At 59.5% G+C, this 23,386-nt stretch overlaps 1 protein-coding gene across 5 annotated transcripts; it reads right to left on the reverse strand.

Moving 5' to 3' along the window:
• Window positions 1–34: 34 nt before the first annotated feature.
• Window positions 35–23,201, reverse strand: ATAD3A (ATPase family AAA domain containing 3A). Of its 5 annotated transcripts, none has more exons than XR_012427588.1 (16): window positions 22,902–23,201; window positions 19,305–19,381; window positions 17,963–18,064; window positions 17,604–17,663; window positions 16,294–16,363; window positions 14,883–15,048; window positions 14,580–14,649; window positions 12,323–12,478; window positions 11,581–11,637; window positions 11,188–11,313; window positions 10,743–10,867; window positions 9,862–9,913; window positions 8,070–8,140; window positions 6,756–6,923; window positions 5,153–6,292; window positions 35–794 (listed from the first exon to the last, which is right to left on the reverse strand). XR_012427588.1 is itself a non-coding variant. In XM_015443960.3 (16 exons), exons 1-16 carry the CDS (start codon window positions 23,104–23,106, stop codon window positions 648–650), a joined length of 1,761 nt encoding a protein of 586 aa, XP_015299446.1. In that variant the 5' UTR covers window positions 23,107–23,201; the 3' UTR covers window positions 35–647. The 5 variants fall into 5 exon arrangements, 2 of the variants coding, with proteins under 2 accessions (XP_015299446.1, XP_015299448.1); XR_012427590.1 differs by having other exon boundaries at window positions 5,153–5,261; window positions 8,045–8,140; XR_012427592.1 differs by having other exon boundaries at window positions 8,045–8,140.
• Between the last annotated feature and the right edge of the window lie 185 nt (window positions 23,202–23,386).

Raw genomic sequence — 23,386 nt, forward strand, 5'->3', positions numbered from 1 at the left:
CCACCCCGCGCCAGCCAAGAGACAGACACAGCGGTGAGGCACCTGTGGGACTTTTATTAGGTAAACAGACCCCAGCTCCAGCCACAGGCTTGGACCGGCCAGCTGAGAGTGGCCTCAGACGCCCGGCCAGGTTCCCTCCTCCCGGCCACAGCCTGGGCTTTCTCGGGGCCACCAGTGCGCACAGGGCCGGGGTGTGCCGCCTGCAGTGGGAAGCAGGCTTCAGGCCGCCCCACCTCGGTCTGGTCCCGGCAGGCCCCCAACACCCGGCTCTGCTGTGGGAGCCGAGAAGAGACACCACCGCCCCTCTCCTGCTGCCCTGGGGGCTCAGCCGGCACCCACCCTCCCCGTGGCCTGGGCAGGGGCTGGGGTGCGAAGCCTCCCCTCCCGCTCTGAGTCACGTGGAAAATGCGTCTCCCAAGTGTCTTAAGGGGCAGGAAGGAGGCCTGCCCCTCCCTAGCCAGTGCCCACAACAGGGGGTGTCCTGGGGGGCAGAACGGCCGACCCCCACCACAAGCTAACCTGGGGCACAGAGGCCCTGGGCACAGCCCTTCCCCATCCAGGAATATTTCCTAAATGTGCAGGGGCCGGAAGTTGGGGGTGGGAGGGGTCCGCTGACGGCTCCGTGAGGTGTGGGTCTCGCTGTGGACTCAGGATGGGGAGGGCTCGTCCCCGCGCCCAGGCCCTTCTGACTTCAGCCAGCACATCTTCTGCTGGTGCTGCTGGACAGCATCTTGCACACAGGCGTCCATCATGGCCTCGGTGAGGACCCCGTCCTCGGAGGCATACGCCGTGGCCTAGTGAGGAGAGAGGGAGCTGAGGGAGGCCGCATGGGAACCCCCCACCCCCAGTGCACACCAGGGCCCCGAGGTGGGGAGGGGCCAAACCAGGGGCACCAGAACGGCCTCAGGGTGAAACACAGGCTTCCCGCACCTCAGTAGAGCCCAGCATGCGTGTGGGCACCGGGAGCGACCCCTGCAGTGCCACAGCCCTGCCTGCGTCCTCAGCACTGCTGTTTCTCGATGACTTTCTAATAATAGAAAGCCGAAGGCCAAGCCCCACTGACAGCTGACCGAGGGCAGCTCCCAAGAGGCCGGGGAATTGCAGACCCTCTGTGTGTCTCAGCCGTGGCCAGGCAGCATCCCCGAGTGGCACTGCACCTCAGACCCTCAGACCCTGACCCTCACCGGCCGCCAGGGCAGAGGCAGCCACTGCCCACCTCAGGGCACCAAGGCCACCCCTGCCCCCACCTCCCTGTCCTCCTGGCACAGGGCTTGGCATCCAGCACACAGAGGCTGGAGCTGCTGGGACTGGGGCCCTTGGTGTTGCTTCAGGCAGCCTGAGGTCCAGCCCTTCTGCCATGGACAGGTCACTCTGCATCCCAGTGCCAGTGAAAGGTGTGGAGTCCCCAAGGGGAGGCACCTGTGGGTCAGGGTCTGGGCATGGGGACGCCCACTGGGCACCGTGCTCGGGAGTGCACCAGGACAGCTAGAGGAAGCACAGGGCAGGGGACGCTTCCCGGACAGCTGAGTGGGTCCCTAACCCCATCCTGGCTGTGCCTCCCAGAGGCAGGATTCATCTCACAGGGTAAAGGGGCAGCAGCACACCATCCTCCCACAACATGGCTGCCACGACGGGACCTTCCATGGGGATGACCACATGGTGCCCGTCCCCACTGGCAGCGCCCACCCCTCGCCAAGAGCCACTGTGTGGGGAGACACTGACTGGAGCTGGACCACCACTGTGCGTCAGGGGCCCAGGACTGCTCAACATTTTTGGTCTTGAGCCCACCCAAGAGAGTTCAAACAGGTGCAGGAACCCTTAGGGTGCACCCGAGTGGCTGCACCTCACCCAGGGCCCAGTGGAGGAAAGGGGATGAGCAGATGCTCACAGGGCCACCCCACCAGGAAGCACGGGACCTGGCAGAGCCCACCAGAAGTGACAGTGAAATGTCACGTGGCCTCCTGGGTGGGATTCTGGGGCAAGACCCAGTCCCAGGTAGGGCCAACAGTGACACATGACATTCACCACGTGGCAAGGCCCCGGGCCTGGGAGCTCTCTGTGCTACCCTTGCAACTTTTGTGGGAACCTAAAATCTTCAAACTATAAAAGGTCAAAGACAAGACCTGGACCTGATGTCTTCATGTGTGAATTCACAAAACATGAAGAATCAGCAGCACTCCTCAAACTCTGGGACAAATTGAAGAACATTTCTCACTCATCCTAGGAGGCCAGCATTACCCTGATATCAAACCCAGACAAAGACATCACAAGAAAAATGACAGGCCAATATCCCTGATGAGCATCACTGGCAAAGTCCTCAAGAAAATGCCAGCAGAATGAATTCAGCAGTATAGTTAAAGGACTCTACACCACGAAGAAGCAGGATTTATTCCTGGAATGCAAGGATAGTTCAACATAGGAAAATCAGTCAACGTTCCACATACTAAATGTTTATACAAAAATCAACTGATATTAGCAGAGTGGAGGAAAGAAACCACATGACCATCTCATCTGATCTAGGAAAAGCATTTGACCAAATTCAACACCCTTTTATGAGAAAAACATTCAAGAGGCTGTGTGCGGTGGCTCACACCTGTAATCCCAGCACTTTGAGACGACAAAGGGGGTAGATCACCTGAAGTCAAGGAGATCCACTGCCTTGGCCTCCCAAAGTGCTGTGATTACAGGTGTGAGCCACTGCACCCAACCCAAATTATTATTTTATTTATCTATTTATTTATTTTTGAGACAGAGTCTCGCTCTGTCGCCCATGCTGGAGTGCAGTGGCGCAATCTCGGCCCGCTGCAAGCTCTGCCTCCTGGTTCATGCCATTCTCCTGCCTCAGCCTCCCAAGTAGCTGGGACTACAGGCACCCGCCACCAGGCCGGTTAATTTTTTTTTTTTTGTATTTTTTAGCAGAGACAGGGTTTCACTGCGTGAGCCAGGATGGTCTCGATCAACTAACCTCATGATCTGCCTGCCTCGGCCTCCCAAAGTGCTGGGATTACAGGTGTGAGCCACTGCACTGGGCCAGCCCAAATTATTATTAGTTTTAGTTTTAGTTTTTTGAGATGGAGTCTCACTCTGTTGCCAGGCTGGAGTGCAGTGGCGTGATCTCGGCTCACTGCAACCTCTGCCTCCTGGGTTCAAGCAATTCTCCTGCCTCATCCTCCAAAGTAGCTGGGATTACAGGCATGCGCCACAACACCCAGCTAATTTTTATAAAAAGTAGAGATGGGGTTTCACCATTTGCCCAGATGGTCTCCATCTCTTAACCTTGTGATCCGCCCGCCTCGGCCTCCCAAAGTGCTAGGATTACAGCTATGAGCCACTACACCCGGCTTATTACTATTTTTTTCAGATGGAGTCTCACTCTGTCACTCAGGCTGGAGGACAGTGGCACCATCTCGGCTCACCACATCCTCTGCCTCCTGGATTCAAGAGATTCTCGGCCGGGCGCGGTGGCTCAAGCCTGTAATCCCAGCACTTTGGGAGGCCGAGACGGGCGGATCACGAGGTCAGGAGATCGAGACCATCCTGGCTAACACAATGAAACCCCGTCTCCACTAAAAATACAAAAAAATTAGCCGGGCGCGGTGGCGGCGCCTGTAGTCCTAGCTACTCGGGAGGCTGAGGCAGGAGAATGGCGGGAACCCGGGAGGCGGAGCTTGCAGTGAGCCGAGATCGCGCCACTGCACTCCAGCCTGGGCGACAGAGCGAGACTCCGCCTCAAAAAAAAAAAAAAAAAAAAGAGATTCTCCTGGCTCAGCCTCCTAAGTAGCTGGGACTACAGGCATGTGCCACCAACATGCCCGGGTAATTTTTGCATTTCTAGTAGAGGTGAGGTTGGCCATGTTGGCCAGGCTGGTCTTGAACTCCTGGCCTCAGGTGATCCTCTTGCCTCAGCCTCCCAATGTGCTGGGATTACAGGCATGAGCCACTGTGCCTGGCCCAAATTATTCTTATTTTTTAAGACAGGGTCTCGCTCTGTTGCCTAGGCTGGAGTGCAGTGGCACAATCACAGCTCACTGCAGCCTCAACCTCCTGGACTCAAGTGATCCTCCCACCTCAGCCTCCCAAGCAGCTGGCATTACAGGCATGCACTACCAGGTCTGGCTAATTTTTTCATTTTTTGTAAAATTTCCAGGCTGGTCCTGAACTCCTGGCTTCAAATAATCTGGCTGACTTGACCTCCCCAAATGCTGTGAATACAAGTGTCAGCCACCACCACGCCCGGCCTCTGCTTTCTTAGTTGTGGAAATAGACCTGGTCTCAAGTGGGGATGGCCTGGAACAGAGACCTCAGCTGACCCACAAGGATGGGGTTTGAGATCTGGGGCTCTTTGTCACAGCGGCATAACCCAGCCTGTACTGACTAATACAGCCCCTATAGACCCCGGCTGCAATGTTTAAATCAAGGTAGTTGGCTACTTCATTAATCTGACACACATTCATTCAAAAGCGCTGCTAGGTTGAGTGACCAGGTTGTCACACAGACTCTGCAGACCCCAGAGGTGGCGATGCCTGTGTGTGGCCACTGCGCGTTCGGCCCCACAGACCTGGTTTTGCTTTTCCAGCAACCTCCAAAGACCAAAGCTTTCCGGATGGCCACGCCCACACTGCTCTGAGTCCCGGCTCCCCGTCCCTGCAGCAGCCACGGAGCTGCAGGACGGGGGCCTCCAAGGAACAACTGGCTGTGGGACAATCAGAGGCCACTCCCACCTGTGTGTCAAGGAGGACCAAGCCCAGGGATTTGGTCCAGAAAACACAACGTCCCTCCATCCCGACCCCCGACTCACACAGGGCCTGTCCTGACCAGCATTTACACCAGGAGGTGCCTGTTGGCCAAGGTGAGAGTCCAAAGCCTCCCGCCCCAGCCGGCAGAGCGCAGGCTACTGCAACGCTGGATGGGCTTCCAAAGAGCCCCGTGTGACCGTCAGCCACCAAAATGGGCCCCCCTTCCTGAGGGCATGAGCAGGTGGGCGCCACCATGTGGAGTGGCCCAACGGGGGTGGGTGCCCCGTGTCATGTCTGTGCACAGAAAACCCCTCAACAGAAGCTCCCGCGTGACACTGGTGCTGGGACAGGCGCAACCAGCCGTCTCCACAGCAGTTGGGCTCCCGTCTGGGTGGGTGAGCCCGAGCCTGACTCACCTGCCAGGACACAGCCAGCTGAGCGATCTCCCGGCCCGACATGCCCTCCGTCAGCCGAGCGATCTCCGAACACTTCCTCCCGTAGTCAAACTGGGCCAACTTCAGACGCCTGGGGAAGGAGTTCCCAAGTGGGCCGGCCACGGCAGCGGCTCCCACACCACGAGGTGGGGACTGGAAGACACGCCGCCAGGCGGGCACCCATGCCAGATGTCCCCTTGGGAGGGGACCTCTCCCTGTGACAGCCCAGCTCTGCACCATCTGTCTGCTGCAGGCCAGGCCCAGACTGAGCAGGAAGAGAGCGGCTACAGGGCCTAGAGATGGCCCCAACCACTCCTCACAGCAGCCCTGCCCACAGCTGCTCACACAGCACCCGCAGGACGCATGGCCTTTACGCTGGCAGTGGCGAGCCCTGACTTCTAGAAAAGCATCTGCCTGAAGGCCACAGACGCCAAGTCATGGTGCCAGGGCTATGAGCAGCCATGGGGGCGGGGGGAGCCCAGGGCAGGGGAGGGCATAGGGAAACAGGCCCAGACAGCTGGGCTGGCACGGAGCAGGTGGCAGCGGCAACCAGGCTTTCTTTCGTCGTCACTGGCGACAGCAGGGATTTAGGTCAGGTGCACAGAAGGACTCAGAAACCAGGGCCCTGGGGACGCCAAGAAGTGGAGCGGCCTCTGTTCATCTGGAGTGTTCCTGAGGCAGCCGGCGTGTGGCCCCAGGGCCCCTCATCACCTGGAGGGCTCTGCCCACCGTGCCTGCTGCACCCACCGCCAGCGACAGGGAGCTTGATAGCCTCAAGGCACAAGTGCAGCCAGAGCTGCGCCCCACACCATGAGGCTCCAGGGCCAGCGTGGCAGGTGGAGGAAGGCCAGGCCAGCAGCCAGCAGTGGACCATGAGGAGCCTCTCCCTCCAATCCCGACATGGGGGTCTCAGAGCAACATTCCACGTCACCTCCCATCGGGGTGGCTGGGCACAGGATTTCCTTACAGCCTTCCGTGGAGTGAAGAGGAATGGAAAAGAGGCCGGGCATGGTAGCTCACATCTGTAATCCCTGCACTTTGGGAGGCTGAGGAGGGTGAATCACTTGAGGTAAGGAGTTCGAGACCAGCCTGGCCAATATCATAAAACCCCGTTTCACGATACTAAAAATAAAAAAAAAATTTAGCCAGGCATGGTGGTGGGTGACTGTAATCTGAGCTACTCAGGAGGCTGAGGCAAAAGGACTGTTTGAACCCGGGAAACAGAGGTTGCAGTGAACTGAGATCATGCCACTGCACTCCAGCCTGGGGGACAAGAACGAGACTCCGTCTCAAAAAAAACAAAAAAAGGAATGTTGAAGGTTTGTAAGTGATGGTGGACTCTGCCCCCAAACCCAAGGAGATACCACCAGGCTGTTCTCAGGTGGTGATGAAGAAAGGGGGGCGGGACCTCCCTGGATGTGGCCTCTGGGACCCTTGGGGCCCACAGTCTCCTGTTCGAAACTACAGGACAGGGAGGTGGTGCCCACCCCTGTGACGGGGCCTGCTGGGAGCGTCTGGAGAGCAGGGGCGGGGTGGGCCCTGAGCGAGGGTCCCTGGACAGGGGCGGGTGAGGCGGGACACTTACTGCTTTCCTTCTGTGGCCGGCTTAAGAACATACTTGTCAAAATACATTCTCACCAGGCGCTCCCGCTCCTCCAGCCGCGGCAGGTCGAAGTGAACCATCACGTCAATGCGGTCGTTGATGGCCCAGTCGAACTGCTCGGGCTGGTTGCTGGCCAGGACCAGCATGAACCTGCGGGGCGGGGATGAGGATGCTGGGGCTGGTGGCCGAGCTGCGCTGAGGGAAACGGGGCCGCCTCAGCCCCCACAGGAAGCATCTAAAGCAGCAAGAAACATGAGGACGCGGGCACAGCCCTGGTCGGCCGCCTGCCCCACCGTACCCAGCTGTCCCTCCGCCCGGCTTCCTGGGCCTCTGTTCTTGCCCCATATGGTGCTTCCCTGCTGACCCTTGCCAAGCCTGATAGGCAGCACCGGGACCACCACTCCTCCTGCTGCCTGAGCCCCGCCATGCTGGGAGCAGGGATGCAGGACCCAGAGTCTGTGTCAGGAGTGGCCACATGAGCCAGGACCAGGACCTCAGGGGCTCGGGTGCAGCGGAGGCTCAGCAGGGTCCCAGCCCTGCCTCTCTGGGAAGGACCTGAGCCAGGGCTCCAGGGAGCGTGTACCGGCAGCAGCTGAGCCAGGGAGCCCAACACGCCTGAGGAGTCGGCCACGGCCAACTGGTAGGACTTGATCCTCCGTGTGACACGTGACTGGGGCTGGAGGGGCCCAGGAGACTAAAAAACTCAAACGTAGGGGATTTGGAAGGAAGTAGGGAGCCTGCCGTGGGGCGATCACCATACTGGGGACCTCAGGGCAGCAGCTCACGGAGGACGCACAATGTGCGGAGGCCCCCAGGCCTGGAGGGTGCACCCCTGTCCAACATCCGGGCAGGGGTCCAAGGCCCCAGGCTCCGCCCAAACACACAGGACCTGCTCGTGCCCAGCTTCCCGTGGGAGCAACCGTGTCTCCATCTCCCACCCCAGGGCACCCACACCCTCCAAGGGAGACCCAGCAGAGCCTCAGACCATCAGACAGCCTCCCTTGCAGGCACAGGACCGCGGAAACCCAGGGGCAGAGGGACCTGAAAGCTGGGGCGGCATCGCACAGGGCCGTGAGGACGGGACTGACCCCGGCTCTGCCCAGGAGGCCCCCGCATGTTCCTGAGTAACGCCCCATGCTGTCCCGAGCTGGGCCGTTCCCAGGGGACATCCGAGGTGGACACGCTGAGGCCACGGGTGCTGCCCAGCACTGTGATCCAGGGCCCCTGAGGTCCCTCGGTGGGAACCAAGGGCGACGGCTGCACAGCCCTACCCGGGGGCCTAGGACGCTCCCTCACTTGTTGCTGTGCTGGCCCGTGCGGTACAGGAAGGCGTTCAGTGTGGCCCGCAGGTCCTCGCTTATCTTCTCCTACAGAGAAGGTTCTAGCTTTAGACACCAGGAGCAAAGCCTTGTAAACAGCCACAGCAGAAGCTCCCACAGCCCTCCCTCCTGCAGGGAGCAGGGACGCGGCGACACTTTCATGGATCTAAACTCAAAAGCCTGACCAGGGCCAGGGGCGGTGGCTCATGCACATAACCTAGCATTTGGGGAGGCTGAGGAGGGCAGATCACCTGAGGTAGGGAGTTTGAGGCCATCCTGGCCAACATGATGAGACCCCGTCTACACTAAAAGTACAAAAATTAGCCAGGGTAGTGGCACACCTGTAGTCCCAGCTACGTGGGAGGCTGAAGCAGGAGAATCACTTCAACCTGGGAGGCAGAGGTTGCAGCGAGCCGAAATTGCACCGCTGCACTCCAGCATGGGCGACAGAGTGAGACTCTGTCTCAAAAACAAAAACAAAAACAAAAACAAAAAAAACCCTGACTGGGCATGGGGGCTCACATCTGTAATCCCAGAACCTCAGAAGGTCAAGGCGGGAGCATCTCTTATAGCCCAGCCTGGGTAATGAGGGGAACCTGGGAGGCAGAGGTTGCAGCGAGCTGAAATTGCACCGCTGCACTCCAGCATGGGAGACAGAGTGAGACTCTGGGAAAAAAAAAAAAAAAAAGCCTGACTGGGCGTGGGGACTCACATATGTAATACCTGCACTTGAGAACGTCAAGGCGGGCAAACCTCTTTAGCTCAGAAGTTCAAGCCCAGTCTGGACAACGTGAGGAAACTCCATCTCTACTAACATTACAAAAAAATTAGCCGGGCATGGCACTGTGCCCCTGCAGTCCTGCCTACGCGGGCAGCTGAGGCAGGAGGACAGCTTGAGCTCGAGAGGTCGAGGCTACAGTGAACTGTGATCACGCCACTGCACTCCAGCCTGGGCGACTGAGACCCTGTCTTAAAATGATAATTAAAAGGCTGGGCGTGGTGGATCACGCATGCAATCCCAGTATTTTGGGAGGCTGAGGCGGGAGGATCATTTGAGATCAGGAGTTTTTGACCAGCCTGACCAACATGGTGAAACCCCATCTCTATTAAAAATACAAAAAAAACGTAACTGGGTATGGTGGCAAAAGCATGTAATCCCAGCTATTTAGGGGGCTGAGGCAGGAGACTAGCTTGAATCCAGGAAGTGGAGGTTGCAGTGAGCCAAGATTGCGCCACTGCAAGCCAGCTTAAGCCATAGAGCGAGACTTCCTCTCAAATAAATAAAAATAAAAAGAGACCAGGGCATCCGGGTGTGGTGGCTCACGCCTGTATCCCAGGACTTTTGGAGGCCAAGGAGGGCGGATCACCTGAGGTCAGGAGTTCGAGACCAGCCTGGCCAACATGATGAAACCCCGTTTCTACTAAAAATAGAAATACTGTCTGGACATGGTGGTGGGCACCTGTAATCCAAGCTACTTGGGAGGCTGAGACAGAAGAATCGCTTGAACCCAGGAGTTGGAGGCTGCAGTGAGCTGACATTATACCCTTGCACTCCAGCCTGGCTACAGAGAGAGATTCCATCTCAAAAACCAAAACAAAAAAACCCTCAAAAGCCATAACTTAACTTCCAGCTGACCTAAAAAATGCCGTTTTTCACACAAAACTTAGAGAGAAAAAGACTTTGATAAGAGGGCTGCAGCCTGGCCCAGGGAGACGGCTGTGTCCACTCCACCACCCCCGTGGTCAGACAGAGGCTTAGTGACACTCACGGTGGCTCGCTTCCGAAGGAAGGCGTCTGCTTCATCCACGAAGAGCAGGAGGCTGTGAACGAGAGGGAGGCCAAGCATGGCGAGAGTGACACCTGGAGTGGCCCACAGCAGCGTCCGGCTGTGGCGGGAGCAGGCCGAGCGGGCAGATCCCCAAGGGGTGCAGCCTCTGCCCCATCAGGAGCCCTAAGTCCTGGATCTGACAGAAGCCCATCAGCCTGGCCTCTGGGCAGCTGACCACAGCCCAGTCTCACAAGGCGCCGGAAAGCCAACGGCACACGGGGGCACCAGACTCTGCCCTGCAGGCTTCACCCCCACCCGGCCCAGTGCAGCGCTGGTGGCCGCTCAGAGTCCACACCAGGGGCAGGATCTTCTAAAGTGGGAGGGTGCCAGCCATGAGGAATGTGGTGCCAATGTGGACAGCTGAGGTCCCAAGGGTGCCCAGGCTGTGCCCTGCGCGGGGTCACTGTGGGACCTATCGAAGGGTGTGTGCCATGCTGTCTTCGGCTGACTTCCAAATGGTTCTACCAAAAGGAACTGGTGCCCACGCCCACCTGCACGCGTGTCGGAGGGAGGGCGGCCGTGGAGGAGGCGCCCCTGCAGCTGTGAAGACCCCTCACCCCCTACACCCACCCACCTCCCTTCTGCCCTGAGCCAAGTATCCCACTGGCAGCCTCCAAACACTGGGGGCCTCGTGTCCACCAGGGTCCACACTCAGGGGACCTTCCCTCCGAGGGACCCTCCGCCCGGCCTCCTGCGTGGCCACAAGGACAGAGCTGCAGAAAGACCACGAGGTCCCGGAAAGCCACCTGGACCCCCTTCCCCGAAGGCAGCCTGCTGGGCCGCAGTGAAGGGCCTGTGGGCATGCTGTGGGGACGTCTCACCCGCGCCGGCTGGTATTGGCCCAGTCAAACAGCTTGTGCATGGCGGTCACGCCTTCCCGCCCCATGGGGGCCACGTCCCCGCCTGTCATGATGGCGTAGTCCATGCCTGAGTGCACGGCGAGTTTCTAGACAGGAAGAGTGAGGGGAGTCAGAACAGATGTTCCATCTGCCTCGGCAAAGCCTGCACACTCCACCCAGAGTGTGGAGCCCCTGTCGGGCGTCCCTGCCTGGAAGCCACAGCCTGGAAGCCACAGCCTGCCAAACAGGAGACGTCCCCTGCCTGGAAGATGGGAGGCGCTGTTGCCCACACCAACACCCTGAACCTACATGAGAGCGGACAAAGGCCTAAGGGAAGTCCACTCCCCAGGCGGCCGACCCCCAGACACCTGCAGGCCGGTGAGACCCCAGCGGCCCCTGGCCCACCTGCGCAGCCAGGTGCTCTCACCTTGGCAAATAGCGTCTTCCCGGTGCCTGGCGGCCCGTACATCAGAACGTTCCTGTACAGGCTGCGGTTCTTCTTCGTGTTCCTTGTTGCTATGGCAATGTCGCGCACCCGCGCTTCCAGGCTGGGCTGCCAGGGAAGACGGGGACTTGAGGGACACACTCAGGGCCCACGGAAGCCTTGGGAGTAGGGGCTGCAGCAATGCCCTGTTGTGGACTCCACTCCTCGGGGTGCCGACCAGCTGACAGACAGCCTATCCCCGGCACGGTCCAAGCGGTCGCATCTCAGAAGCCGAAAGCTCCTCAGCACCACCACGAGTGCCAGCAAGGGCCACAGCCTGGCGCAGCTCCGGGGACCCCTCCCTGCACCTCCCCGGTCCCAGGCACACCGACTTACACTCAGCACAACACCCTCCAGTGCATCCTGGGGCCGACTGAGGAGCCGCCGGCTGACCTACCGGAGCGGAAAGGGAAGCGCCATTGGGTCACCTGCCACAGCCACGGCACAGCCACCAACGCACAGACAAACTCAGTAACACACCGAAACGGAGCTGCCCCAAAGCACTGCCAGGACTGGCCAGGACCTGGAACCCCGCCGCGCTGGGAGACTGGGTGACTGTTGCTGGGATTGGGGGCATTTTCCAGTTCCTTATTGGCTTTTATTTCATTACCTACCAAGTGATCTGTGGAGACCCCACCACCCCCGTGTGGAGAGCAGGCACCTCGGGGGTGGCCAGTGGCGCGGCTCCCCAGGGAGGCCGCCAGACACCATGGTCTGTGGCAGCTTCCCCGACACACACAAGCACACCCAAGTCCCAGCACTTGCAAGGACCCCGATGTGCTCCCAGGTCCCACCACGAGCCCCGAGCAGGGCAGACCGAAGCAGATGGGGCAAGAGTCTCACTGATGCAGACCCCTAAGCTACAGCGCCGGACAGGAAAACCCGGGCGTGAAGGAGCGTGCGGTTGCCTGTCATCCGGGGAAAGGGGAGGGACAGGAGGGTATGCACAGACAGGAGGGTGTGCGCGGACAGGAGGGTGTGCGCGGACAGGAGGGTGTGCACGGGCGGGCTCTGCTCGTGGGGTAGAGGGGACTCAGCCAGGAACCGCACTCAGGAAGGACCAGGCCCGCGCTGCTACCTGGAAGGGGTGCTGCAGCGCCTCCAGCACCGTGATGCGGGACGTCTCCCTCACCAGGGATGGCTTCCACAGCCGAGCCTCGATGAAGCGGGCCGCCGCGGCTGTCCCATTCTTGGCAGAGTAGACCCCGCCAGCCAGCAGCGTCAGCCCAACCACCTGCAGCGGAGACACTGCACTGGTGTGCCTGCCCCACCCTCCCTCCCTCCTAGAGCGGGAGATGCACGGGGCTGCCCCACCCTCTCTCCGCCCAAGGGAGCAGCACAGGGCTGTGTGCTGGCAGCACAGGAACCAGAATTCCCGCCCCGAATCCCACAGCCACGCGGTTACAGGAGGCAGGCGGGGCCGTCACAGCGCCCTCACTCAGGGCCATTTTCTCTGCAACTGGCAGCATAAATCCTGCAAAGCCCTGGTCGCTGAGCAGGGCCCTGGGCAGACTCAGCAGGCTATGTCACAGGGCCACACCCTCTGCTACTTCCTTGGCCACTAAAATGGTACTTTATTCCTGGAAAACAAGGCTAACCCGAAATCTCTGACTCGTTTTAAAAATCGATTAGGCTGACTGGGCGCGGTAGCTCAGGCCTGCAATCCCAGCACTTTGGGAGGCTGAGGCGGGTGGATCACCTGAGGTCGGGAGTTCGAGGCCAGCCTAACCAACCTGGAGAAACCCTTTCTCTACTAAAAAACAAAAAATTAGCTGGCCATGGTGGCAAATGCCTGTAATCCTGTCTACGTGGGAGGCTGAGGCAGGAGAATCGCTTGAACCCGGGAGGCGGGGGTTGCAGTGAGCTGAAACCGTGCCATTACACTCCAGCCTATGCAACGAAAGCAAAAGTCTGTCTCAAAAACAAACAAAAACGTAGTCAGGCCTGGTGGCTCACCCATGTAATCCCAGCACTTTGGGAGGCCAAGACGGGCTGATCACTTGAGGTCCGAAGTTCGTGACCAGCCTGGCCAACGTGGTGAAACCCCATCTCTACTAAAAATAGAAAAACTGGCCTCGCCTGGTAGCACAGGCCTGTATTAGCTGGGCGTGGCGACGTGAGCCTGTAATCCCAGTCACTCGGGAGGCTGAGGCAGGAGAACTGCTTGAACTGGGGAGGTGCAGCTTGCAGTGAGCCGAGATGGCGCCACTGCACTCCAGTCTGACCACAGAGCAAGACCCTGCCTCTAAACACAAATACACAAAAGTCAATGGTGCATTAAGGAGTTCCCTCATGTTCTCATGTGACGCCGTCTCACCAACACGGGTGGAAACACCACCGGCGACATTCACCGTCACACTGGCGAGGCCACGGACAGGCGCTGCAGTCACAGCACAGGGCACCCGCACCATGGCAGAGCAACTGCCCACTGTGTGCCAGGCACCTACTGTGTGCTGGGCATGGGGGGACGGAGGACGCAGCCGTGTGCGACGTAGTGCGCCACCACAGCAGGCCGGAGCCTGAGCACAGAGTGAGGCTTTAAACAAGAGAGGAATCTGTGAACTTCAAACTCTCAGGGTTTTATAAGGACTAAAGAAGGTTTTTGCAAAATGGAGTCGGGGTCTTTGTTTTTGTTTTGAGAAGGAGCCTCGCTCTGTGGCCCAGGCTGGAGTGCAGTGGCGGGATCTCGGCTCACTGCAACCTCCATCTCCCGGCTCATGTGATTCTCCTCCCACAGCCTTCTGAGTAGCTTGGACTACAGGCGCCCGCCACCATGCATGGCTAATTTTTTTGTATTTTTTTTTCTTTTTTTTAGTAGAGACGGGGTTTCACCGTGTTAGCCAGGATGGTCTCGATCCCCTGACATCGTGATCCGCCCACCTCTGCCTCTGCCTCCCAAAGTGCAGAAATCACAGGTGTGAGCCACCACTCTTGACAATTTTTTTCTTGAGACAAGGATTTGTTCTGTCGCCCAGGATGGAGTGCGGTGGTGCGATCTCAGCTCACTGCAGCTGCAACCTCCCTAGGTTTAAGTGATCCTCCTACCTCAGCCTCTCGAACAGTGGGACCATAGACGCTGCCACCTCACCCAGCTAATGTTTGATTTTTTTGTAGAGATGGAGTCTCACTGTGTGGCCCAGGCTAGCAACTGTTTTCTTCCTCTAGTTTGAGAAGGGAGGAGCAGCCGTGGCCAGCAGGTACAACGTGGGTTTGCTCTGTGCTGGCAGAGCGCCAGGGCCTGTGCAGAGCCAGCAGGGACAGGACCCAGGGCTCCAGGAGGCCCACACAGGCTGCCCCTCAGCCACCTCCCAGCCTTGTTTTATAAGAATGTTTACCGTGGCTGTCACTTTCTTCCGGTCTGTCAAAAAGGCATGGAATCCTTCCCCAAACAAGGTGCCAGCCGTCCTGCGGGGAAAGCAGCGATGTGACCAGGACGGACAAGAAGATCCACGCCACGTAGCAAGAGCAGGTCGAGGCCCTGAGATGGCGGCCCGGCCTTGCCAGGACAGAGGGGCAGTGACCCCACCAAGGAGCCAGCCTACGGCGGCCAGGCCTGGAAGAGCTGGAGAGCCCCAGGAACAGCAACTCACACCTGCGGAGCTCCGTCTGCAGCCAGCATGGGCCTCGGCAGCGCTCACCTGATGGACTCCAAGACGGTCTGACGGTGCTCGGCCGCCTTCAGGTGGATCTGCTCGCGGATGATGTCTGCGTTCTCTCGTTCGGCCTTGGCGCGTGCCCGGGCCTCGGCCTCCACTCGCAGTATCTCGTTCTTCTGCCGCAGCTCCATCTCCCGCTCCACGGTGGCTGCCCCAGAGAAGCAGGGCAGCTCAGTGCCACGCAGTGCAGCACGTCTGCCTCCGTCCACACGGTGGACAGCCCCACGCCACGGACCGGCCCACACCGCTGGCAGGCTAAGGCCACGGACAGGCCCACGCCACCACCAGGCCCACGCCACGGACAGGCCACCACAGACCAGCCCAGGCCACGGACTGGCCCAGGCCACTGACAGGCCCACACTGCCAATAGGCTAAGACCATGGACTGGCTCACACTAAGGACAAGCCCAGCCCATGGGCAGGCCCACACCACAGCCCGCACCATGCCATGGACAGACACACACAGGCCTTTGTAGGAACGGTGCACATGCCGGCCCTGCCCGTGGATTAGAGCCCCTGAAATCCGACCCAGAGGCCCAGGCACCTTGTCAGGATGTTCGCTTTAAAGCAAAGAACTGGAATGTGGAGTTCCCAGAGAAGCCCCCCTCACACAGAAACACAGCTCTCAGATCTCAGAGGCGCGTGCCGTGCCGTGTCTGGCTATGGAATAGTGAACGTGCACACCTCACCACAAGCCCATCCCCGGTGAAAAGTGGTGACAAACATTCGCCTGGCGCCCTCACCGACAAATGCCACGTGGCACCAAATACTTGTGATCCTCATCGGGGACAGTAAAGACAGTAAACAGGACAGTCCAGACCCATGTTCGAAGCAGAACACAGGGACTCACACCTGTAATCCCAGCTCTGTGGAAGGCCAAGGCAGGTGGAGAACGAGGTCAAGAAGTTCAAGACCAGCCTGCTCAACATAGTGAAACCCTGTCTCTACTGAGGATACAAAAAAATTAGCCGGGTGTGGCGGCGGGCACCTGTGATCCCAGCTACTCGGAAGGCTGAGGCAGAATTGCTTAAACCCAGGAGACGGAGGCTGCAGTGAGCTGAGATTGTGCCACTGCACTCCAGCCTGGGTGACAGAGCGAGACTCCGTCTCAAAAAAAAAAAAAGACCCACGTTCTTCCCACGAAGTGAAGCAGCTCATGCCCCCCCCCGCCCCGCACAGGCCCTGGCGTCTGGTCGCAGACAGAGGTGCCTTCCGAGAGGCAGTCCCACCCCAGGAAGCCCCAGCAGCCTTGCCCACTGCATGGGTAGCTATGAGGGGCTCAGGCTCAGTGAACGCCGGGTAAGTGTCTGTCAGGCGCTGAGGTCCACAAGCAGCCCCCGCTCTCCATGCTGCCACCGCGGCCTCCGCCCCAGCCAGGAGAGCAGACAGCCTACCTCGCCGCATGGCCTCCTGCTTCTGCACTGACTCTTCCTGCTTCCGTAAATTCTCCTCATTGAGAAGTTGCTAAGAAGCCGTAGAAAAAGAGAAAAGCCTTTAAAACCAGAAAAACACTCAACACCAATCCAGAGGTTGTGTCTGCCCCAGGACGGGAGGGCTCCAAGCGTCTCGGGCACCTGGGGCCCTGCAGATGCCACAGCCGGACACAGACACGGGTGACATCGGCCGGGACGGCAGTCGCTGAGGGGCTGCTTTCAGAACCCAAACTCCCCAGCGGCAGAAAACAGCCCCCACTGCGGCTTCCCTGAGAAGGGCCACTGCGCGGCCGACCTCCCAACACCACCGCCCTGATTCACGCTGTGCTGAAGGAAGCCTCTGTCGTCTGCCAATTAAATGCTGAAGCTACAGTGGCCACAACAGGCAACGCGTGAACCCCGCCTGTGAGTTCAGGACTAGGGCGACGGGCCCTAAGGAGCAGGGAGCAGATGTCACCCAAGCTTTTCTGATGGGCCCAGAGACCTGCTCTCTGCCACTGACCAGCCATCACAAGCACAACCCCCCACGCTGCCAGCTGGGCACCCGGGTGGGAGACAAGGAGGCTCCACGAGCCTGGAGAGCCTCTGCTGCGGAGACCATGCAGGGGGTGTGCGGGGGGTGATTCTGCCCGTGTGGGGGTGTATGCGCAGGGCGTGTGCGCCCGTGGTGGGGGGTGTGCCCATGCAGGAGGGGTTATGCATGCCCATGTGGGTGTGGGCCGGGGTGTGTGTGCCCGTGTGCGGTGTGCGGGGATGTGTACGTGCCCGTGTGCGGGGTGTGTGTCCATGTGGGGGGGGTGTGTACCTGTGTGCAGGGCGTGTGTGCCCGTGGTGGGGGGTGTGCCCATGCAGGAGGGGTTATGCATGCCCATGTGGGTGTGGGCCGGGGTGTGTGTGCCCATGTGTGGTGTGTGTGCCCGTGTGCGGTGTGTGGGGTGTGTGTCCATGTGGGGGGGGTGTGTACCTGTGTGCAGGGTGTGTGTGCCCGTGTGTATGGGGGTATGTTTGCGGGTGGGCGTGTGTGGGCCTCTGTGGGGGTGTGTGTGTTCCCGTGTGGGGGGGTGCCTGTCTCCCTGTACGTGTGTGCACGTCTCTGCATGTGTGCCTGTACACGTGTGCCGGTGCACGTCTGTCCACGAAGTTTCCCCTGCACTAGCACCCACCATCAGCAGCCCCAGCGTTCTGGCCCCACGGCCTCTGACCCACCAACCGGTACGAAGCCGCCTACATTCTCAGGGACGCAGGCGCCTCGCAGGGGAGGCTCAGCTCACCTGCTGCTTCAATTGGTCCTCGTAGCGCTGCCGGGCCAGCTTGTCTTGATACTGGGCCCTCTGGGGGAGAAGAGGGAGGCAAGGACACATCTCAGCCGGGAGCTGCACTCAGGGCCGACCCGGCCGGGCACCGGGACTCCCACGCGCCATCAGCCTCACACAAACATGGGGGGGCGGGGACCTCCCGTCCGGCTCAGCAGTGAGGGACTTTGCAGGTCTTAGGCGTTTGTGCAAGGCTGTTCCAAGGGCAGCTCTAAAGGCTGACTCCAGAGCGCCTGGGACCGTGCCCGGTTCCTAGTCCTGCCCCGAGCCATCCCCTGGAGTCGGGCGGCCTCCCTCACGGCCTCTCGCGCTCTTACGGCCTGGTGCTGCCGCGTCTCCTCGCTCAGGGTCTTCCTCCTTTCCTCGGCCTGCGCCCGGATCTGCTCGCTCCTGAGCTGCTCCACAGCGGCCTCGTACTCCTGCAGAGCACAGCACCCACCACGTGGCACTTCTCAGGGCTGGCGCTGCCTGACAGTCCCTCCTGTGTCTGCACGGGCCCCGGCACGGCAGAGACTCCGTACCCGGACTAGTGTGTGCAGCAGGCTCGGGGCTTCCAGCTGCATCTGCACCCAGGCTCAGGCCCTGGGGGAATCCAGACCCGCAGGCAGAGAAGCACCAGCAGAAGCCTGCGAAGGCCCCCAGGGAAGGAGGGCGAACACCAACCCCACCCAAGGCTGTTTCTGGGCAGCTCCGGTCAGGTGCTCACTTTTGGACCATGATGGGGGCAGAGCTCGTGCCTATTCTAGGAATCCTGCTGGGTGGGCCGGGCGTCATGGCTCCAGCCTATAATCCCAGCGCCTTGTGAGGTCAAAGTGGGTGGATCACCTGAGGTCAGGAATTAGAGACCAACCTGGACAACATGATGAAACCCCATCTCTACTAAAAATATAAAAATCAGCCAGTTGTGGTGGCGGGCTCTTGTAGTCCCAGCTGCTCGGAGGCTGAGAAAGGAGGTTGAACCCAGGAGGTGGAGGTTGCAGTGAGCCGAGATCACGCCACTACACGCCAGCCTGGAAAACAGACTAAGACTCTGTCTTTAAAAAAATAAAAATAATATGAAACAGGGCGGGCACAGTGGCACATGCCTATAATCCCAGCACTTTGGGAGGCCGAGGCAGGTGGATCACTTGAAGTCAGGAGTTCGAGACCAGCCTGGCCAACATGGTGAAACCCTGTCTCTACTAAAAATATAAAAAGTAGCCAGGTGTGGTGGCGGGTGCCTGTAATCCCAGCTATTCAGGAGGCTGAGGGAGGAGAATTGTTTGAACCCAGGAGGCGGAGGTTGCAGTGAGCCCAGAAGGCACCACAGAACTCCAGCCTGGGAAACAGACTCCATTTCAAAATAAATAAATAAATAAAATAAAACAAAAAAATCCTGCTGAGCATAATGAAATGAGGTGAGAACCTCAAGAAGACCCAGGCCCTCCAGACGACAAGACACCCTCACCAACACTGGTCCTCTCTCTCGGGTGGCACTGCAACAGCATCTCTCACCTCCCCTTGTTTCCTTCTGTGAGATGAGGCACCCAAGCTTGGCCCTGGGCCCCACTGCTGCCCATGTACACGTCGCTGGCCCTACCCACCGGCAGTAGCCCACCAATCTCCACGCCCAAACCCCACGTGCACCCCGGCCTCCCCACCCACACCGGCCCCACTCACTTTGAGCTTGGACTGTTGCTCCAGCTGCAGCGTCTGCTCCTGCATCTGTGCCAGATTCAGGGCATCCTTGGCATAACCTGTGGATGCAGGGGCACGGAGGGCAGGTGTTAGGATACCCGGATGCCACTGGGCAGGCATGCACATCAGCCAAGGGGCTTTCTGGAATCCACGGCCACGCCTCGACCTCAAAGCCCCCAGCCCTGCCTCACCATCCTCCTTCCCAGTCAGACCTGGCATGACGATGCCCCGTCCCCAGCACATGGGCTGATGCATTTGTGGGGTTTTACCCCCCAGGGACAGTCTTGGAGGGTCACATCGGGAAGGCCGTCCCACATGGACGGGAGGAGGCTATTTCCCAATTCAACAGAAAGTCAGGTGATGGCTAAAGGGTCCTCTATTTTTTCATGTTACAAACGCTTTTCTTAAGCTTCCAATAGCTATTGTCATTGATCTGCCATCAGGCACGTGCAGGCAAGAAAGAGAATGAATAAGAACTGGATACCAGCCAACACGCTCAGGGTGACGAGGGCAAGCGTATGACAACGTCCCCAGTTACACTTTGTTCCTGGTGGGGAACTGACAGGTTGACGTTTGGGTGTTCTGGGACAGAAGTACGTATTCTCCGAGCTGCTGAGGCCTAAGCATCAGGTCTCAAAATTTTCTGGGATGACAGTTTTCCCATCACAAAATTTTACCATAAAAATCTTCTGGTCAAGCACGGTGGCTCACTCCTGTAATCCCAGCACTTTGAGAGGCTGAGGCGGGTGGATCACTTGAGGCCAGGAGTTAGAGACCAACCTGACCAATGTGGTGAAACCCCATTTCTACTAAATATACAAAAATCAGCCGGGTGCAGTGGCGCACACCTGTAATCCCAGCTACTTTGAGGCTGAGGTGGGAGGATGGCTTGAACCCCAGAGGCAGAGGCTGCAGTGAACCCAGATCATGCCACTACACTCCAGCTGGATAGAGAGAGACTTAAAGAAACAAATCTCCAGGCTGGCCAACATGGCGAACCTCGTCTCTACTAAAAAGACAAAAAAAGAGCAGGGCACAATGGTACACGCCTGTGACCTCAGCTACTTGGGAGGCCGAGGCTGGAGAATTGCTTGAACCCAGGAGGTGGATGTTGCGATGAACCGAGGTTGCGCCACTGCACTCCAGCCTGGGCGACAGAGCGCATCTCCATCTCAAATAAGTAAATAAATAAATACATCTTCTAACACAGAAAGACACGTCCGTAAAGCCGGCAGGGACCCCTGATGTTCCTGGGCTGGGGCTTTGTTCCCGTCTCTCTGCCTCCTGCAGGCCGTCTCACTTTTTGAAGCCTTCAGAGTCAACTGTAGCAAACACATCACTACCTAGAGCTTGACGTTTGTTCTCAGCTCAGGTGTAATTTTTGGAGGTGACTGACACAGGCGTGAAGCACCGTGGGGAGCACTCATTGCATTTAGACAGAGGCAGCGATGCACTGGCGTGTGGGGTGGCTCTGCTTGGGCCTGTGGTTAGGCACGAACTGGCCTGACGGGCATCAGCGTCAGAGTCCAGGAAAGAGCTTGGAGGCCAACCTCGGGGGCCCCAGTGACCACAGCACAGATGGGACAGGGACCTGCCTCTCAGGGAAGACAGTGCCAGGTCAATGGGTTTGGCTGGTGAGCTCAGGAAGCCAAGGGCTGAAGGGCCCCGGGGCCCTCACCCACTCTCACTCTGACCTGGAGGGGGCCGAGGGTGTGTCAGCCCCCAGGGTCTTGCCACAGAGCAGTGACAGGAACGTGGGCGTCACAGTGAGGCGCTCTGCCTACCTCCTCCCGAGAGGACCTTTGGCTGGATTAAGCTGAGGCCACTCCCTCCCCTGAAAATGGCTCATTGACAGTTCCCACCTCCAGTGACTCTGGGGAGGATGAGAGGGGAAAGAGCAGGTCTGGGGCTCGTGTGGCCTCTCGTTATTAGAATGAGAACAATCATTTACCACCTTGGGGTGACCCTGTGCCAGGACGTGCTCCCAGCGCATGGATTCACACCCACTGGGCACGAGGGTCTCCTCCAGGCACCCCTCTGTGGAGGGCAGGGCGAGCGCTGGTGCTCACACAAACAGTTCTGGGACAATGTGCTGCTCTGGCTTCCAAGGACAGGCCGCAGGAGGGGTCAGGGAAGACCCTGGGAACGAGGCAGCATGGGGCTTTGCCTCCAGGGACAAAGGAGACAGCCAGGCTGTGAGGAGGAGCCGCCCATTTGCCCGGAGAGCAGCAAGGCCAAAGCAACGGGCTCCAGCCGAATCTCGGCGACCCTGCTGCCAGGAAAGGGGCACACAGGAAGCCAGGAGGGGACGGGCTTGCAGAGGGACTACCAGGCAGATGGACACGGCAGGGAGCACCCGGGGAAAAAGAGGTCCAGGACGGAAAGGGAGCGGCAAACTTTGGAGAAACCTCTCTCACCAGCCAGCAGTCAGGCCAGGAAGGAGGGAAGGGATAAAAATGAAAGAATGAAAGCGTCCACACCTGGAACAGAATCCACAGGAAACAAAGACTGATGGAGGGCTCCCCACGGTGCACCTGGCAGGCCCCGCTCGACCACAGAGGGCAGGCCAAGGCACTGGCAACCCAGGCAGCGCAGACTGCAGATCAGGGGCTCTGGGGCTGCCAGGACTGGAGCAACTCAGAGGCACAGGTCTGCACCATGGGGAGGAGGCCCTCGGTGGCCCGAGGCTGCTCAATCAGGCCTGTACCACTGATAACTGAGATTCAGCTTCTCGAAGTGGGACAAGTTTCGATCTCTAAGTGAAGTTAGCAGGTGAAAACCCTCAGGAATTCGGACAGAAAGGAACCCTCCAAATGAGCCTGCAGCAAGAAAGTCCGTCACCCAAGTCCGCTGTCCTCCGAGGTGCCCTGAAGTCTAGCCCTTGATTCCCATCCTAACCTGATCATTAAAATTACCCAGCAAGGCCATGAGCAGCGGCTCACGCCTGTAATCCCAGTGCTTTGCGAGGCCGAGGTGGGCGAATCACCTGAGGCCAGAATTCAAGACCAGCCTGGCCAACATGGTGAGTGCTCACACCTGAGGGCACTGGGTCAGGGATTTCCTCAAGTTGGGCAGCACGGCCTGACCTGCGGTTCACAGACCTCGCCGTGCAAACGCTAACGTCTTCCAACAAGAACTGCAAATCTGCTAGACTCTTGTTAGAACCAAATAACTCTCAAATATGCTTCCCTCGTTATGTGGCAATTGCTAGCAACCACCCAACAAACCCATCTACCGACATGGCCACGCCTCGGCCTGCGCCACGTGGAGGCAGCAAGCGCAGAAAGATCCCACGCACTCGGTGGTAACTGAAAGACCAGGGCCAGCCCCAGGCCCTGACCCTGTAACCCGTGAGCGCCACCTCCGCACCTGACCCGCTCTTGACAGCTGCAGAGGTGCAAAAGGGTGACGGAAAGAGTCCGATCCTCCCGGCACGCGAAACGGCTCCGGCCGGGGGTGCTCCGGGGGCGCAGTCTCCCCCGGGAAGTGGCTGCCGACAACGGCGAGGAGCAGCAAGGGCCAGAGCTCCGGGCCCGGCCCGGCCCGACCGTCCCACCCGCTCCGCTCCGCCGCACTCACGCGACTGCTCCAGCTCGCGGGCCGCCTTGGCGGCGCGCTCCAGGCCGGTGGGGTCGAAGTTGCTCCATTTGTCCTTGGGCGCCGGCCGGTCTCCCAAGACGCGGTCCCCGCCACCCTCGGCCCCGGGCTGCGCGGGCGGCAAAGGCAGCGGCGGCCCCGCGCCTTCACCCTTGGGGCCCTTGTTAATGCCGAAAAGCCACGACATGCTCGCGCCGCCGCCGCCAGGACCCCAACCCGAGTCTGACTCGCGTGCGTCTGGGACAAGCCTCCACGAGCCGCGAGCCGGTGGCCAAGACCACTGCGCAGGCGCGACACACCCCCTTCCTCCCGGCAATAGAAGCGCGTAGGGGACACGCGCGCAGCCCTCGGATTGGCCGCCAGGACAGTGACGCCACAGCGACGGCGCCGCCATGGCGGAGCGTGCTCTGGGACCCAGCGGGCGGGAATGGGGGGCGGGAGTAGGGCGGGGTGAAGCGTCTGGCTAC

The sequence above is a fragment of the Macaca fascicularis genome, chromosome 1, assembly GCF_037993035.2.
Source record: "Macaca fascicularis isolate 582-1 chromosome 1, T2T-MFA8v1.1".
Taxonomy (NCBI): Eukaryota; Metazoa; Chordata; class Mammalia; order Primates; family Cercopithecidae; genus Macaca; species Macaca fascicularis.

What these genes read in the sequence shown, in the direction of transcription:
- ATAD3A (XM_015443960.3), bottom strand. Translation starts at nt 23,106, where the DNA reads ATGTCGTGGCTTTTCGGCATTAACAAGGGCCCCAAGGGTGAAGGCGCG. An exon ending in CCGCGAGCTGGAGCAGTCGC is followed by an intron (nt 19,382 to 22,901) that starts GTGAGTGCGGCG and finishes CTGCATCCACAG; the next exon opens with GTTATGCCAAGGATGCCCTG. An exon ending in AGCTGGCTGTGTCCTGGCAG is followed by an intron (nt 795 to 5,152) that starts GTGAGTCAGGCT and finishes TCTCCTCACTAG; the next exon opens with GCCACGGCGTATGCCTCCGA.